We start from the raw sequence: 19,876 nt of genomic DNA, 5'->3' as shown, positions 1-19,876 counted from the left end.
TTGTGACGAGATTTACCTCGGGGACAACTTTGCTACCGTGGCCAGATTTACCCCAGGTGCAAATATGTGCATATAAACGCTAAATCCCATGTCTGGAGGTTGAACAATTTTGCCCCCTGTCATATAATGCAAATATTGATTTGTCCCCAGTCGTATTTCTATTTTGGTAAGGGCGGTAAAGATTCAACATTACAAAAGATATTGATTTTCTCAATAGCCATAAAAACGCGTCCAAATCTTACCCCATGGACAAATTTGAATATATAAACGCATCACTTCAATGAAATCGGTGATAATTGTCTTTTAAATAGTATTTCGAACTGAAACTTAGTACCCAATGGTGCTACAGACAATAAGCATGTATTAAACAAGGTCAATTACTGTTATAATTAACGAGTTATAGCGAATGGGGAAAAACAGACGAGCGCTGTTGTTCGTTTAAAGGCCCTCTTTTGTTTATTTACAGTGTACTTGAAACTAGACTGGTTTACCCAATTGACCTGTAGATACTTAATGAAGATCAATAAGCTTGTAATAAAATATTGAACCAAAGTATGAAACTGTATTTCATAATTTTAGCAATTACCTTTTATAACCATTCTTAACAAGAACACAACATACTACACTAAGTCTAACTTATTGGGAGATAGTAATAATTAAGCATTCTATTCCTACCAAGCTCTCCCGCCATGTTCAGTGTTCCAAGGCCCATTTTCGATCCCAGCAGCCGTTTCGTGTCCGCGTCTTCAACAAATCGATACTTCCGGGCCGCCTTCATCCTACCAGCCATCTTCTCCATCTTGTTATGAATCTCCCGTAGTTCCTTCTGGGCTCTCCTTGCCGTCACGTACCGCTGGTTCACCGAGACGTCCACGGAAGTCAGTTCTGTCCTAGTGGCCTCAAGTCCGCATTTCGCCAACTCACAATCAGTCTTCAGTTCAGTCAGCGCGCTTTCATCCTCGGTCTTCATTTTCTGGATGTTGCCGAGCAACTCCTTCTCGCGTCGGTCCAGGTAGGTATTGATTTCTGCACGGAACTTTCTCAGTCTGTCGATCTCATCCTTAGACTTGTGTTTGACCTCGTCAAAAAGCTCCTTTACTTTACTTATGCACCCAGATAGAAGATCTTCCGCTCGTTTAATAGATGGTTCCAGCTCCCTGAATTCCCTTTCATTGGTGAAATCCTTAGACACATCAGCAATGTAGTCGACTTTGCACGTGCGATGACCGATGACTACACAGTCGCTACAACCAAGGTCGCTGTGGGTCGGACAGTAAAACTTGATCATCTCATTCGGATGTGTTTTACAATATTCAGTTACGCCCAAGTCAGACTGCTTAGTGGACGGGTAGAAGGACGGCATCTTATCTTTGGACAACATAATGTGGTTCCTGGACACCTTGAATTTCTTATGGGCCATGATACAGGGATCACACATGTACTCTTGGCAGGTCTGGCAGAATCCCTGGGCTACAGAGCGTTTGCCTTCCTCTTCACACGGCTGACAGTAGACAGTTGTGTCATCGGAGCCCTTGTTAAGGTCAGGGTCACGTCTCTTTCCAGATACCTCCATCTATGAAGACAATTTTAATAAAGGACATACTAATAACAATGCGTTTTCTTAATGTATTTATACAGATAGACGTATACGTTAGTGTGACAAGCTGAACAAATGTGCATCTTGTAGGAATGGCGCCCATGACACCTTGCCCAGCATGATCTACAAGCGGACACTGTCGCGTAGCTATAATCACAGCACAATCTTGACATAATTACCGCTAAATACATATCAATAACACGGTTATGTGGTCGAAAAAAGAAACTTTTATAATAAAGAAACATTTTGGCGCTTATGTATTTGAACGTAAAAAAGTTTTGTTTCCCAGAACAAACGAACACATATTCACAATAGTTTGTCCCATATTATATTACCATGTTTTTTCCGTTTCTTATTAATCCACGTTTGCTTCTAAGCGGTCTTTTCTAGTCTCCTTTTGACTTTATCTGAGTATCCTCAATTGACCTAATACCGTTGATATCATTGACAGGTTTATCTCATTTATTCGTATATCAGAAGAGAAAAGATAATGAAGATACACATACAAATGTTTTGCTAATTTAGCGTTTATTAATCTATATACAATGCGTAAGAATATTGTTTAAAAGAAAAACATTTAAAAAACTTCATCAACATCATCATCATCATCATCAACATCATCATCATCATCATCATCACCACCCGTACCACCACCAATACCACCACCAATACCATCATCATCATCATCATCATCATCATCATCATCATCATCATCATCATCATCATTGTCGTCGTCTTCGTCGTCATCATCATCATCATCATCATCATCATCATCGTCATTTGAGATACCTAATAAAACTTTACACAGGTTTTTGCCAAAGCGCACGAGGAGTTAATTGTGCATAGCATTATACTTGTATCTCCCAAATTAATCACATATACATAAAAGCAAGCAGGGGCGTAGCTAGGCCTAAACAAACTTGTGGGCCCGATGGTTCTAGGTGAAGTCGGGGATACCCACCGCAAGTATTTTCTTCTAAATAAGAAGAAAAATAGTGCAATTTGGAGCATTTCAAGACAAAAACAAAAGGCAGAGTCATAGCCATTTTATATGCACATTACACAAACTTAAATACATAATTATTACAATAAAATCAAGCAACACACCAGCACATAGTTTCAATAAACAGCAGACTTGCTTTTGTTATAATAACGTTACATACAACTTTTGAGTTGTTATTAGTTTTTAGTGCATTTTGGGGTTATATAAATTTTGTCATTTTCTAAAGAAGTTGTAGGCCGAGGCCTACAAGGCTTATATGTAGTTACGCCACTGGCAAGATTTGTTTCCTATTCTTCTGTTTCAATATGGTACCTTCCAGTCTCTTTTTGCAACAGCTGAATGTCCCCAGTTTAGCTTTAACAATAACGTAAAAGAATACACTCGCATAAATGTGAATGCTTTCATTTTCCATATTTCATTTAAAGTTATCTAATTGATTCTTCTATCAGGTTATTATACATAATGACGGTTTATACTGATAGATAATATTAAGCGTATACCAATCGAAGGACACACGGGCATGTACATTGTTATAGAATAAAATAATACAAGAGTTTAATAATAATGATATCAAGAAAACCTGCCCACCATCCGCTTAACCATCCAACCACAACCGATTGTTGGCAGCCAGGCTATATTTTACGAATGGTAATTGAATGTATATGTTTTGTTTTGTTATAATTGTCGAATTATACCGAATATGGAAAAAAAGACGAACGTTGGCGTTCGCCCAGAGGCCCTTATTTGTTTTAGTTACAATGTATTTGAAACCAGACTGGTTTACCCAAGTGTGTTATCATAATGTTGATAGAGACAATAGACACCTATAAGCAAAGTCATTAACTGTTATAGTTGCCGATTTGGAAAAACAGACGAGCGTTGGTGTTCGTTCAGAGGCCCTCTTGTGTTTATTTACAATGTACTTGTTACCCTCTGACATCGCGAATGAATCTAGTAAAATAGAAGGTCCTGATGCACTGAAAACATTTATCTACATATATCAGGGTTATATTACATTTAGATACATAGGTTGATAAATGTTATCAAGATGGACAAAGTGGTCATATGAATCTCATACACATATACATAATTAAGATACCCCAATTACTATACGTTGATATGAGAATCAACAGAAGAATGCAATTTACAGGTAACCGATTTTTCTTTGTTATAGGCATACGTTATAAGTTTTTGATGAGCTATTTCAATGATTCCGCTGGCGAACGCCAACATCACCAATTGCGACATTTAGCGAAAGTAGTACTCCATCTTACACCGATTAGTCCTTTTTTGGAAACCTACATAAATGAGCTATTGATCAAAGCTATGTTATTTTTACGTTGTTGTTGTTTTGGCAAATAAACATGATCATATTTACCGTGTTTGTACTTTTATTGACATGTTTTTCTTCTACGATATGTGATCATAGTTAGTACCTTGTTTGTTGTGTGTTTACATCCCCGCATTAATTGCATAATCATGTTTTATCCTTCTACCATATTTGATCATAGAATGTACTCCATAACCGTGTTTATGTGCAGTTATGATTGCAACGCCTCGTTAACCTAGTGGTTGCGCGTTCAATGTGATGCAGGAACGGTTGAAATATGGTTCCATTAGATCCATTGATTTGCGGTCCGTATTATAGGGTAGTTATGGGAATTTTAAATTAATTTTTGAGTACTCAGCACTGATTTAAACCAAGGAATCCCGTACATCGTTGCTTTACACATGGCAAATCAAAGAGCTTCTTTCTTTATAATCCTGGGATTTGCATTGTATTCTCCTTGTATGTAACCCTTTTTAATCAACTCTGCAAATATCTTGGTGTGACTGGGAATTGCAGTTACCTCTATGTACTGTCACTTATCGCACTAGAAACTCTTTGGTTTTATGGCGCCCTGGTACAGCCAGGCTGTACTGCAGTCAATGAACGCATGCAAACATAAACTCAAATTTCAGGTTTATGAACAATAATAACAACTTATGTCTACAAACATTGTCACTTAGTTCATTATTGTACTGACTGTATACTAATTAAGTAAGTAATTGTCTTCACAAGTAATAATGCTATACTATATTTGACTGTAAACAAGCATGACTATTGAGCTACTGGGCGATCACCAAGCCTGACAGAGACAGTATACCAATAACCAATGAGAGTCACTGGTGATCGGACAATACAACTTGGGATATTTTCTGCCCCATACTAAAATACATATTTCCTTATGTAAAAGGGGCCGAACTCGGGAGTTTACTGACATAATTCACTCCAAAATGGAATATGACTGAGACTTGCCATCAAATGCTGTAACAAGGTTTCATCATTATTGGATACTAAAAACTTAAGATGTTTTCTGGCGAATACTTAAAAGAACTATTTCCTAATGTAAAAGGGGAATAACTGGGGAGTTTACTGACATGATTCACTCCATGGTGGAATTTGAAGGAGACTGGCCATCAAATGCTGCAACAAAGTTCCATCATTACTGGATACTAAAAACTTAAACTAAAACTTAAAAGAACTAATTCCTAATGTTAAAGGGGCATAACTCTGACATGATTAACTTCACACTGGAACCGGACTGAGGCTTGCCCACAAATACTATAAAAGAGTCGCATCATTAATGGATAATAAAAAAATAAGTATCTGCCTCCAATATATACATACACCTACTTTTTATGGGCAAAAGAGTCAGAACTCTCGATTTACTCGGACAATTGATTCACTCCATGATGGAACTTGACTGAGACTTGCACACAAATGCTGTGACTGAGTTGCATCATGACTGAATAATAATTATAACTTAAGTAGCTGCGTGCATGATATATGCACCTACTATTTTTAATGTAAAGGGGGCATAAGTCTAGATATACTAGGGCGAATAACCCCAAGATCAAACTTCGCCAAAACATGAAACCCACAAACAAGCACTGTGACCGAGTGGCTCATAATTGGATAATAATTATATAGGTTTTGAAAATAATGCAATTGAACTTAGTTGATATATGACTTGTAAATAGCTCATTGAAATTGAAACAGTAAAAAAGGTTTATCACCGCATGGTAATTACATACATGCAAATAATAGAAAGCTGGTTGGGTTTTGTTGCAGATTATAATCAAATTTCAAAATTCAATAATTTAGATACATAAACCCATAAGAAGATGGCTGAAAGTTTAAAATTCATTTATAAGTTAAAGGTTAATACAGAAATCAAGTTGCACAATACTACAAAATTGTTGTGAAAGTAATTACAGCCAAGATGCCCTTGTAAGAAATATACGGTTATTTTCATTCTATGTCTAAATTAAGACAGGTTACATACATTGTCAATAACAATACAATAACATTCAGTAGGCAAACGTCCAAAGAAGATAAACTGAGATCTAAAGACATGTTTGTCATTTTTAAGAGATTTTTCATTTGTACTATTCCTATGGAATATTCACGCGGAAATTTCCATTTAAAATATTCTTCATAGTAACTTTGAAATGCTTTGCATAAACGTAAAATGTAGTCCTATTTTATGCATGTCAGGTTTAACACATTTAAAATAATTCTAATATATAATTTGAATAAGAACATTCATCCAAAATCTAGGTTTTACAGTTAGTCAAACATAACTTTAACTTTAAAACCATGAAAAAATATTCATCTATATAAAGAGATTTTGTAAAGTATTTTAGATAAGAAAATGATCATTTTATAATATTATAGATATATTGGTTGAATATCTAAAACAAAGCAATCAAAACACATAGAAATATGATTCTTATACCCAAGTTCCCCCGCCCCACAACAAGACCACACTTTAAGTAAAATTGTGCCAATGAGTGTGATTAATGTAATAGTAACATCATAATAGTAAAATAAATAAGTTGAATCTAAACCACTAAATTTGAACCATGAACTCAAAAGTCCGCGGAAATAAATTGTGTTGCCTCTTTGGAAAAAAACCGAAGTCAACCACAGTATAATATCAATTTTTATTATAAAGGAGCGAAATTTTGTCGTTAACTAATAACTTCGTCAGATTATTAAATACAATCAATCAGTCAGCTAATTGCAAATTAATGTTAAAAGGATATAACTCTGGTGTAACTTGAGCGATTTATCTAACGAACTATGTCTACAAACGCTGTAACTTAGTTCATTATTGTACTGATCGTTTTATAATTAAGTAATTGTCTCTGCAAGTAATTATGCTATTCTATATTTCACTGTAAAAGGGGCATGACTATCGAGCTACTGAGGCCATTCATCCAATAACCGAACCTGACAGAGACAGTATGCCCATAACCAATGAGAGTTACTGGAGCGATTTACGCCGAGACATAATGCCCACAAACACAGTCACCAAGTTCCATCATGATCAGATAATACAAGTTAGTAATTTCCTGTCGGATGCTTAAAATACCAATTTCCTATTGTTAAAGAGGAATAACTCTGGATCTATTGACATGCTTTACTCCACGATGGAACTTGACGGTGACTTGCCCACAAATGCTGTAACCGAGTTTCATCATTATTGGATAGTAAAAAACTTAACTTACTGCCTTCATAATATATAAACATATTATTGTTTAATGTACAAGGGGCATAACTCTGAAATTACTGACATGGTTCACTTCACGATGGAACTTGACTGAGACTTGCCCACCGTTGAAATGCTGACTGAGTTTCATTATCATATGATAATGAAAACCTACTAAATTTCTCTTTACTGAAAGTCAAACACCTTATTTTAACTTCAAAACCATAAAAAGTATACATCTCTTTAAATAATGATTTTTATATAAGTTAATGATCATTTTGTAAAATCAAAGATCTATATAAAGAACATAAAAAAACAAAAGTAGTAAACACCAAAATATAATTGAATAAGTGTTTAATAGTATTACAATATTTACACTAATTCGTTATCCTAGTGTTTTGCAAAATTAAACTGCAAAATACGCTTAATATTGATTTGATACATGACTGTCATAAAGCATCAATGGCTTTTCTGACTAATTACAAAACTTCTGAGACTGATACAACATTATTTTAGTATTTCCATTCTTGATTTATATAATTAGCAATGTTCATTCAGTTTGATAGACCTCGGTTACAACGAATAAATAAACGTATGTTGAACATTAAATATGATTGCTTTTACTATTCACTTGCTCAAACAGCATTGAATACATGGTAATTTCCGCCAGAGAGAGCAAAATCACGACTGATAAAGAAAAGGTGTCAATTTGCATTAAAGACCTTCAGTGAGTCATTAATTTCCATTCCAACAACTATGGCACGTGTGTGAGGACAGAAGGACACGGAGAAGGGGTTGGTCAGTCCGTTCTTCTTTCCCAGTATTTCCGCCATCTTGCCGTCCCTCTCCGTTAGCAGCATCACGTTGTGGCTGGTAGATCCACACACGAGCAGCTGGCCGGGCCCTACCTTCACCACGGCCTTGGGATGGATGAGCCGAATATCTTGGTACTTCCGCAGGACCTTCCCGTCAAGGGTCAGCTGGAGGACGGTGTTGGCAGTGCTGTCAGACACGCACAGGGTCGGCGGTGTTGAAGCTGACACAGTCAGGTAACATGGTGCTTTGAAAAGTTGTCTTCTATCATCTGTTTGGAATGTACTTATGATGTGCCCATCCAATGTCATCACTTCAACACGCGGGGTTTGTTTATACGAAACGTATAATCTATTGTTGTTAAACGCAATACCAAGACACCCAGATGATACTTTAATTTCCTTTCCACACGATAACTGTCCACCCTTTATAGACAACAGCTGAATAATATTCAGAATCTGGAGAGTGACGGCGGCCTGGTCATCATGGAGCACACACACGTCCCATGGCATGCCTGGTAGCTGGAGGCGGGACGTGACGGTGCAGGTGCTGATGTCTACGAGTTTGACACAATAGTTATAACAGTCAGCAAGGAGGAAGAGACCAGGCGAGATCAGGGCACAGCCCGTGATCCAGCAGGTTTCCTTGTCCTGAGATGTTCTGACCAGGATATCCGCCTCCTTCTTCCACGTCACAGTAGCGAGGTCAGGAACTGGAAATAAAAATAATAAGGACTACATGTATATCTTTAGTCACTTTGAGCTTATAAATGTAAGTGTAAATACTTGTATAAAGTCAGAACTTCAATAGCCAGTTTGTTTAAGGTAAACTTACACGACAGACACCACGGAATAAACAGGAATTATAAATACATGTTATGATGAGGGTTTCGACTTAGAAACATGTTTGCTTCAACAATTTTCGTGTGCAGACTCAGAATTTAAATATAGAGCGTTAATAAAAATATTAAATAATGTGAAATGAGTACTTTTTTCATTGAAAAGGACAAAGAAGTTGTTAAAATCAAATAAATATGTCAATGTTCCCATCACTATAAATGTCGTTATATCAGCGAAACACACTATTTATCGAGTACAGTTGTCCTTGTATACATATTCATCAGGCTAATTAAAACACTGTTTTTACATAATTGGACTTCACTTCATAAAGGCATTGACGCAAGCACTCGCACGCTCGCACCTGAACATACTGGCACCTGCACACACTCCAGCCCGGACCCGCACACACTCGCACCTGAACAAACTGGCACCTGCACACACTCCAGCCCGCACCCGCACACACTCGCACCTGAACAAACTGGCACTTGCACACACTCCAGCCCGCACCCGCACACACTCGCACCTGAACAAACTGGCACCTGCACACACTCCAGCCCGGACCCGCACACACTCGCACCTGCACATACTCTCAGGCGCACCTTCGCAAACTCAACCGCACCAGCACACACTCGCACGCATTCGCTATTGCACCCGCACACACCCGCACAATCACACCTGCACACACACACACCCGTAACCGACCACATTCTCATTTGCACCCGCACACACTCTCATTCGCAACCGCACGCACTATCACCTGCACCGCACACACTCTCACCAGGGCACACTCTCACTCGCACCTACACACTATCTCAACCGCACCCGCACACACCCTAACCTTCACTCACTCGAAAATGCGCAAATTCTCAACCGAACCCGCAAAACCCTTATTAGCACCTACACACATTTTCACCCGCACACACTCTCACTCGCCCACACTCACCCTCACTTGCACTCAACCTAACACGCACCCGCACAGATTATCTCTCGCACCCGCACACACTCTCACTCGTACACTAACGCACCTGTACACACTCTCTACCCCCACACACTATACCTCACTGCACACTCTCATTCGCACACAATCTCACTTGCATCCGTACACACTCGCAGTCGCACACCGTTGCTACCGCACCCGCACAAACTCTCACCTGCACCCGCACACACTCTAACCCTTACCTTCACACGTTCTAGCCCTCACTTGCACTCATAATCACTCGCACCTGCACACACTCTCACTCGCACACACTCTCACTCGCACCCGCATACTCTCAATCGCACCCGTACACACTCGCTACTGCACACCGGTGCACCTGCACACACTCTCACCCGCATCTGCATAAATTCTCAGCCGCATCGAACACACTCAAAACCGCACCTGCATACACTCGCACCTGCACACACGCTAACCCTCACCCGCACACTCTCACCCGCACCCGCACAAACTCTCACCGGCACCCGCACACATTCCCAATCGCACCTGCATACACTTTTACCCACACCCACACACACCCTCATCCCCGCCCGCACAAAATCTCACTCGCATCTGCACAAACTCTCACTCGCACCTGCACACATTCTCACCCGCAACCGCACACACACTCTCATCCTCACCCGCACAAAATCTCACTCGCATCTGCACAAACTCTCACTCGCACCTGCACACATTCTCACCCGCAACCGCACACACTCTTACCCGCACCCGCACCCAATCTAAACCGCACCCGCACACACTCTAAATTAAACATGCATACACTCTCACTTGCACCTGCACACACTCTTGCTCGCACGCATACACACTAGCACCCGCAAACACCTGCACCGCACACCCTCTCACTCGAACTCGCACTTGCAAACAGTCTTACCCGCATCCGAACACACTCTCAGCCTCACCCACACATACTCTCAACCTCACCCACCCACACTCTCACTCGCACCTGCATACATTCTCACCCGCTGCCACACACACTCTCATCCGCAACCGCACACACTCTCATCCGCACCTGCACTAACTCTCACTTGAACCCGCCCATCCCCTCATTCGCACCCGCTCACACTCGCACCCACTCCACTCTCACTCGCGCACTCTTTCACGCGCAACCGCTCACACTCTCACTCGCACCCGCACACACTCTCATCTGCATACACTCATACCAGGGCAAGTTCTCACACGCACCCGCACACACTCTCACCCGCAACCTCACACACTCTGCCCCGTGACCGCACACCCTCTCACCTGCACCCGCACACATTCTCACCCCCCACACCCTAACTCAAACCTGCACACACTCTCAGGTGCACCTGCATACACTCTCAATTGCATACACTCACACCCGCACCTACACACATTCTCATCCGCCACCTGACAAACTCTCACCCACACCTGCAAACATTCTTATCCGCCCTCGCTCAAACTCTCACCCGCACCCACTCTCACCGTCACCCGCACACACTCTCACTTACCTGCACTCACTGTTACCTACACACAATATCACTCGCACACACACACACACACACTCGCACCCTCACAATCTCACTCGCACTCGTTTCTGCTCACCGTCGCACGCGCATACACTCTCACCTGAACCCACTCTCACCCGCACCCCCAAAACCTCTCACCCGCAACCACACACACTCTCCCCCGTGACCGCACACACTCTCGTCTTCACCCGCACACACTCTCATCCAAAAACACTCTTAACTCAAGTGCACCTCTACACACTATCACTCGCTAAACTCTCAATCGCACCTACACATATTCTTACCCGCAACCGCACACACTCGCACCAACACACTCTCACCTGCACCCGCACACACTCTCACCCGCACACACTCTCATCCGCACCCACACACACTCTCACCCGCACACACTCTCACCTGCACCCGCACACACTCTCACCTGCACCCGGACACACTCTCACCTGCACACACTCTCACCTGCACACACTCTCACCTGCACACACTCTCACCTGCACACACTCTCATCTTCACCCGCACGCGTTCTCATACGCACCTGCGCACACTCTCACATGCACGCACGCACGCACGCACACACACACACACACACACACACACACACACGCGCGCGCACCGACGCAGGCACGCACACACATACACTAATTTGATATATTGTGAACAATAGGTTAGTTTTTATCAACAAAATTACACTTTTAATGATGTCAAATGCATCTATGGTAATAACGTTATAGTCGTATGATATTCAACTTAAAATCTTCTCTGTTAAATCAATCAAATGTTTAAGCATGTCAAGGTGCTTGTTTATTGAGTTAAATGAGTGCTGATCATTAAAAGTACCAACAAGTATTATTTTTAATACGATCCTAAGGCACAATTTGCTATTTTAAACCACGTTTTGTGACGAGATTTACCTCGGGAACAACTTTGCCACCGTGGCCAGATTTACCCCAGGTGCAAGTATGTGCATATAAACGCTAAATCCCATGTCTGGAGGTTGAACAATTTTGCCCCCTGTCATATAATGCAAATACTGATTTGTCCCCAGTCGTATTTCTATTTTGGTAAGGACGGTAAAGATTCAACATTACAAAAGATATTGATTTTCTCAATAGCCATAAAAACGCGTCCAAAACTTACCCCATGGACAAATTTGGATATATAAACGCATCACTTCAATGAAATCGGTGATAATTGTCTTTTAAATAGTATTTCGAACTGAAACTTAGTACTCAATGGTGCTACAGACAATAAGCATGTATTAAACAAGGTCAATTACTGTTATAATTAACGAGTTATAGCGAATGGGGAAAAACAGACGAGCGCTGTTGTTCGTTCAAAGGCCCTCTTTTGTTAATTTACAGTGTACTTGAAACTAGACTGGTTTACCCAATTGACCAGTAGATATTTAATGTAGATCAATAAGCTTGTAATAAAATATTAAACCAAAGTATGAAACTGTATTTCATAATTTTAGCAATTACCTTTTATGACCATTCTTAACAAGAACACAACATACTACACTAAGTCTAACTTATTGGGAGATAGTAATAATTAAGCATTCTATTCCTACCAAGCTCTCCCGCCATGTTCAGTGTTCCAAGGCCCATTTTCGATCCCAGCAGCCGTTTCGTGTCAGCGTCTTCAACAAATCGACACTTCCGGGCCTTCATCCTACCAGCCATCTTTTCCATCTTGTCATGAATCTCCCGTAGTTCCTTCTGAGCTCTCCTTGCCGTCACGTACCTCTGGTTCACCGAGTCGGTACCGGAAGTCAGTTCTGTCCTAGTGGCCACAAGTCCGCATTTTGCCAACTCACAATCAGTCTTCAGTTCAGTCAGCGCGCTTTCATCCTCGGTCTTCATTTTCTGGATGTTGCCGAGCAACTCCTTCTCGCGTCGGTCCAGGTAGGAATTGATTTCTGCACGAAACTTTCTCAGTCTGTCGATCTCATACTTAGACTGGTGTTTGACCTCGTCAAAAAGCTCCTTAACTTTACTTATGCACCCAGATAGAAGATCTTCTGCTCGTTTAATAGATGGTTCCAACTCCCTGAATTCCCTTTCATTGGTGAAATCCTTAGACACATCAGCAATGTAGTCGACTTTGCACGTGCGATGACCGATGACTACACAGTCACCACAACCAAGGTCGCTGTGGGTCGGACAGTAAAACTTGATCATCTCATTCGGATGTGTTTTACAATATTCAGTTACACCGATGTCAGACTGCTTAGTGGACGGGTAGAAGGACGGCATCTTATCTTTGGACAACATAATGTGGTTTCTGGACACCTTGAATTTCTTATGGGCCTTGATACAGGGATCACACATGTACTCTTGGCAGGTCTGACAGAATCCCTGGGCTACAGCGCGTTTGCCTTCCTCTTCACACGGCTGACAGTAGACAGTTGTGTCTTCGGAGCCCTTGTTAAGGTCAGGGTCACGCCTTTTTCCAGATACTTCCATCTATAATTACGAATTAGAAAGTTCACAAGATATTAATAAATCAGTAAACCAGCTAAGAGCAGCCAAAACGAATATAACATTTTGTTTGTCTAAAACGAAAGTACATGTAATGACCGAAATCCACATTCAGAAGTCCTTTAATGACGTTTTAAACATGTTTTCTTTTTAAGAAAAAACCATAGAAGCTAGCAATTGTGTGCCGTGAACTGAATAAAACACACAATTAAAGAAATACAAATTTTAGTTACCTTGATGTTTGTTGATCATAGAAACCAATAAGGAAGTAAATTGATGTCCTCCTTTGCGCATGCTCGTTCTTAAAGGCCCATATACGCTGTAATGTTAATAAAATCAAATATCAAATATAACTGAAATATTTCAATGTTTTATGTTGTAACGTACATTAAATTTATATATGTTTTTAAAAAATAAAAGGAAATTAAGATTTGAACATACTTGCTTCGCTTTAAGTCCAAAGTTTAATGAGAAGTGTTGAAGAATCCTAATGCATTCAGCAGTTCATTACTTATTTCGTTAATACAAACAAGTTCGTCAAAACAGAGAAGGTGCCTTTAAATATTTTTGATATTCATTTGCGGACATGAAGTACATGTGAATACCTCATGGTTTTACAGAGAATAGTTTACGTAGTACTTGAAACCAGATTCTTAAAGCTGTACTCTCACAGATAAACCATTTTTAGCTTTTTTATTTTTTGTCTTGGAAAGAGCAAGATTTTGCGTAAATATTTGCAAACCAATGATATAAGATTGCTTACAAAAACTCTGATCGTAGATTTTCATATTTCCATGTTTTATGGCTTAACCCGTTACTAACGGTTTAAGAAAAATGCATAAAACATCCATTTTTTGAACGGAAATATGAAAGTCTACGATCTGAGTTTTTGTCAGCAGTCTTATATAACCGGTTTCCATGGATTTTCGCAAAAATTGTCTCGTTCCAAGACCAAAAAAAAAGTTGTCAGAACGTTTAATCTGTGAAAGTGCATCTTTAACAGTCAACCCAATAAGTTGGCATATTCGTAATTATACTATTTACAAGGGTTTTTTACACATTTTCTTTCTGCATGATACATTATTCGGCGGATCAAAAGAAAATTATTTGGTATAAAATATGAATTTGTGAAGATACACAGAGAAAAAGAAGCAAATATCACGAGATTTTAGTTCATTGTAGCAACATTGATTCTGTATTCATAAGTAAAATGGCTACTCCCACCTCCCTGTTGCCTCAAAACTATACTTCTACCTGATACTTGAATTTATTTGTATTTTAGGGCACGCGCGTAGTATACAAATTACATACACATACAAACACATCGTTCCATAAACATGTTCAAGCCACAATTACAATTGAAATACAGAAATATCTTATGATTACGTAAATGACTTGTTTGCAACTGCTTTATGAATTGTGCTAGCAAAACCGACCAATTATTTTGTGTTTAAAGGCGATAATAAAAAAAAACACCGTGTCCATCCACTCCCCAATTGATTCGTGTGTTGTGCCTTATCGCCTCTCTCACCTGAGACTCATGTTACTTGGGCCACATGGGGCGCGCGCTGAGTACGTCCAGCCTGAGTTTGCTAGTATGTAATCATCCCAAATCTACTCAAACCTGGGATTAACGCTACTGGGGCAATAGGGGGAACGCGCCTGGAACGTCCCGCCAAAATTCGCCAGAATGTTATCTCCCCAAACTCTACTCCCACATTGGACTCACGTTACTCGGGCCATAGGGGGTTGCGCGCCGTGTGTGTCCCGCCTCAATTCGCTAGCAAGTCATCCCCCAAACTCTACTCCCACCTTGGACTCACATTACTCGGGCCATAGAGGGTGCGCGCCGTGTGTGTCCCGCCTCAATTCGCTAGTATGTCATCCCCCAAACTCTACTCCCACCTTGGACCCGCGATACTCGGGCCATAGGGGGTGCGCGCCGTGTGTGTCCCGCCTCAATTCGCTAGTATGTCATCCCCCAAACTCTACTCCCACCTTGGACTCACGTTACTCAGGCCATAGAGGGTGCGCGCCGTGTGTGTCCCGCCTCAATTCGCTAGTATGTCATCCCCCAAACTCTACTCCCACCTTGGACTCACGTTACTCGGGCCATAGGGGGTGCGCGCCGTGTGTGTCCCGCCTCAATTCGCTAGTATGTCATCCCCCAAACTTTACTCCCACCTTTGACTCGCAATACTCGGGCCTTAGGGGGTGCGCGAGGTGTGTGTCCCGCCTCAATTCGCTAGCAAGTCATCCCCCAAACTCTACTCCCACCTTGGACTCACGTTACTCGGTCCATAGAGGGTGCGCGCCGTGTGCATCCCGCCTCAATTCGCTAGTATGTCATCAACCAAACTCTACTCCCACCTTGGTCTCACGTTACTCGGGCCATAGGGGGTGCGCCCCGTGTGCATCCCGCCTCAATTCGCTAGTATGTCATCCCCCAAGCTCTACTCCCACCCTGGACTCACGTTACTCAGGACATAGGGTGTGCGCGCCGTGTGTGTCCCGCCTCAATTCGCTAGTATGTCATCAACCAAACTCTACTCCCACCTTGGACTCGTGATACTCGGGCCATAGGGGTTGTGCGCCGTGTGTGTCCCGCCTCAATTCGCTAGCTAGTCATCCCCCAAACCCTACTCCCACCTTGGACTCGCTATACTCGGGCCATAGGGGATGCGCGAGGTGTGTGTCCCGCCTCAATTCGCTAGTATGTCATCCCCCAAATTCTACTCCTACCTTGGTCTCACGTTACTCGGGCAATAGGGGGTGCGCGCCGTGTGTGTCCCGCCTCAATTCGCTAGTATGTCATCCCCCAAACTCTACTCCCACCTTGGACTCGCAATACTCGGGCCATAAGGGTGCGCGAGGTGTGTGTCCCGCCTCAATTCGCTAGTATGTCATCCCCCAAACTCTACTCCCACCTTGGACTCACGTTACTCGGGCCATAAGGGGTGCGCGCCGTGTGCATCCTGCCTCAATTCCCTAGTATGTCATCCCCCAAACTCTACTCCCACCTTGGTCTCACGTTACTCGGGCCATAGAGAGTGCGCGAGGTGTGTGTCCCGCCTCAATTCGCTAGTATGTCATCCCCCAAACTCTACTCCTACCTTGGACTCACGTTACTCGGGCCATAGGGGTTGCGCGCCGTGTGCATCCCGCCTCAATTCCCTAGTATGTCATCCCCCAAACTCTACTCCCACCTTGGACTCACGTTACTCGGGCCATAGGGGGTGCGCGCCGTGTGTGTCCCGCATCGATTTGCTAGTATGTCATCAACCAAACTCTACTCCCACCTTGGACTCACGTTACTCGGGCCATAGAGGGTGCGCGCCGTGTGTGTCCCGCCTCAATTCCCTAGTATGTCATTCCCCAAACTCTACTCCCACCTTGGACTCATGTTACTCGGGCCATAGGGGGTGCGCGCCGTGTGTGTCCCGCCTCAATTCGCTAGTATGTCATCCCTCAAACTCTACTCCCACCTTGGACTCACGTTACTCGGGCCATAGGGGGTGCGCGCCGTGTGTGTCCCGCCTCAATTCGCTAGTATGTCATCAACCAAACTCTACTCCCACCTTGGACTCACGTTACTCGGGCCATAGGGGTGCGCGCCGTGTGTGTCCCGCCTCAATTCGCTAGTATGTCATCAACCAAACTCTACTCCCACCTTGGACTCACGTTACTCGGGCCATAGGGGGTGCGCGCCGTGTGCATCCCGCCTCAATTCGCTAGTATGTCATCCCTCAAACACTACTCCCACCTTGGACTTACGTTACTTGGGCCATAGGGGGTGCGCGCCGTGTGTGTCCCGCCTCAATTCGCTAGTATGTCATCCCTCAAACTCTACTCCCACCTTGGACTCACGTTACTCGGGCCATAGGGCGTGCGCGAGGTGTTTGTCCCGCCTCAATTCGTTAATGTGTAATTCCCTAAAATTCTACTCCCACCTGGGACACGCGTTACTCGGGCCATAGGGGGGCATAGGGGGTGCGCGCCGTGTGCGTCCCGCCTAATTTCGCTAGTATGTCTCCCAAAGTCTACTCCAACCTTTGACTCAAGTTACATTGTCTATAGGGGGTGCGCGCCGTGTGCATCCCGCCTGAATTCGCTTGTGTGTTATTTCCTAAAACGCTACCCCAACCTGGGACTCAAGTTACATGGGCAATAGGGGGTGCGCACCGTGTGCGGTCCGCCTGATTTCGCCTGTGTGTAATCTCTTAAAACTCTATTCCAACATTGAACTCACGTAACATAGGGGGTTCACGACGTGTGCGTACCATCTGAATTCGCTAGAATATAATCTCATAAACTCTACCCCAACCTTGGTCTCACGTTACTTGGATAATAGTGGGCGCGCGCCACGAGCTTGACGCCTGAATCCGTCAGAATATTATCTACCAAGCTCGACTCCCACTTTGACCCTTGATAATTTACCCCAGGGGCAATTTTTCAACGGGTGACTCATACATTTTTAAATTTAAAACTGACAAAGACCGTTCATTTATGATCCTTCGTCGCATGAAAAGTTGTCCCTCGTTGAAAACAAATCAAAACTTACAGTGTTCAATCTTTTGCTTAAATCCTATAGTCATGCTTCATTGAATGTAGTAATTGTTTATATTTGGTTATTTATATCACACAATTCCACTAGTTTTTTTCAATCTTAGATACGATTAAGACCAGTTTTTAAAACCACCCTAAATTTTACGTTGGTCATTTTTTAACGTTGAAAACTGACCACTTCAGTCACATGCAATTTAATAATATTTTGATAGCCAGTAATAAAGTTTCAAGGAAATGTATGCCACAGGCTAAAAATACTCTCGTGTGTGCTTATTTCGAGTTCGTAAGTGCCGGAACAAAATGATTACTTAGGGGATACCATTGACTTTATTGTAAAGAATTGTGAAAATCAAGAACATTGTCCTTTTATTGCTTTGTTTGCTCAACATACATACTGTGTAGCAACATTTTCTCTTCCATTGTTGGTTAAGTGTTGGTCTTATTTCCTGAAGCTGTCATTGTTGTTTTAGAACCTCCATGGTGAAACAATATTGATTTAACCATCTTCATGTTCACCTGATGCTGGTTCATGCACATTTTGAGAACTGATTGTTGCAAAAGTGGCAAAATATAAGTACCATATAATGCTTTATATGCACAGTCCTACATAGACAATACTAGGTTAGTGCCGTGGATTGAAGAAGTTTATTTCGCAAGGCAGAGGAATTTATCGGGTGAGCTGAAGGCGATAGGTGTCAGTGATATTAACTAATAACTATACATAACAGCATCCGGATTAAGTTTGCAAATCCGGAATTTTTGCAAACTTATTTTTTTTATTTTTCACCCAATGTTTTTTATTTTTGTATTTTTAAAATGTGTTAGGTAATACTAATAAGAGATATTTTTTGTTTCCTGAAATTTAATTTAGAAATATGTTTTTTTGGCATTTAAAGTCAACTTTTCCAATGGGAGTCCCATTGGAAAATGGCCTTCCCATTGGAAAATGGCTTTTTCAAGCTTTTCCAATTGGAAAACTGGCTCTATTAAAATTGTGGGAGAATTTGGAACATAATTTTTAAAATTGAAATTGACTGTTTAATTAAGAATATTTTACACTCACTACATGAAAAATAATATATTCATTAAAAATGAAGAACCGATAGATTCATTTAAGGCATTTGTTTGTGAATCCTTCCCATGAGTGAATCTTTCCAATTGGAGGATTCCCACATTCAAAGTGGGAAAGTATGAACATTGGAAAATTCCAATTGGAATATTTGGTTAATGGGAACATTCCAATTGGAGAATAAAGTTCATTTTTAAAATGGGAAATTTCCAATTGGAAGGACAGGTAAGATTTTGTAATGGGAACATGTAGGAAATGGGAATAAAGAAAAATATTGCCATATTTAAAGCAAAAATTAGCAAAATGACACTTCTTACAATGTCCTTACCTGTCAACTGTCGACTTATCCATATTCCTCATCGCTGCTATACTATACAATGGTTAGCATGACGTCTAACCATCGTATTGCTTCATTAACCCTGTATCAGATACTAGTACAATTTTTTATCCGATTGAAAAAAAAGACAAACAAAAAAAATCCATCTTTCATCAA

The 19,876-nt window shown here is 41.7% G+C and overlaps 2 protein-coding genes across 2 annotated transcripts; both read right to left on the bottom strand.

Moving 5' to 3' along the window:
* Nucleotides 1-631: 631 nt before the first annotated feature.
* Nucleotides 632-1,573, bottom strand: LOC128215228 (tripartite motif-containing protein 45-like). Its single transcript, XM_052921935.1, has one exon. The coding sequence runs from the start codon at nucleotides 1,571-1,573 to the stop codon at nucleotides 632-634; it is 942 nt and encodes a 313-aa protein (XP_052777895.1).
* A 4,708-nt stretch (nucleotides 1,574-6,281) lies between these two features.
* Nucleotides 6,282-19,876, bottom strand: LOC128214376 (uncharacterized). The gene is made up of 4 exons (XM_052920800.1): nucleotides 19,712-19,876; nucleotides 13,982-14,067; nucleotides 12,839-13,733; nucleotides 6,282-8,663 (listed from the first exon to the last, which is right to left on the bottom strand). The coding sequence occupies exons 3-4, from the start codon at nucleotides 13,731-13,733 to the stop codon at nucleotides 7,843-7,845; spliced, it is 1,716 nt and encodes a 571-aa protein (XP_052776760.1). The 5' UTR covers nucleotides 13,982-14,067; nucleotides 19,712-19,876; the 3' UTR covers nucleotides 6,282-7,842.

The sequence above is a fragment of the Mya arenaria genome, chromosome 13 (assembly GCF_026914265.1).
Source record: "Mya arenaria isolate MELC-2E11 chromosome 13, ASM2691426v1".
NCBI classification, from domain to species: domain Eukaryota; kingdom Metazoa; phylum Mollusca; class Bivalvia; order Myida; family Myidae; genus Mya; species Mya arenaria.
This window is presented reverse-complemented; position numbering and strand designations above follow the sequence as displayed.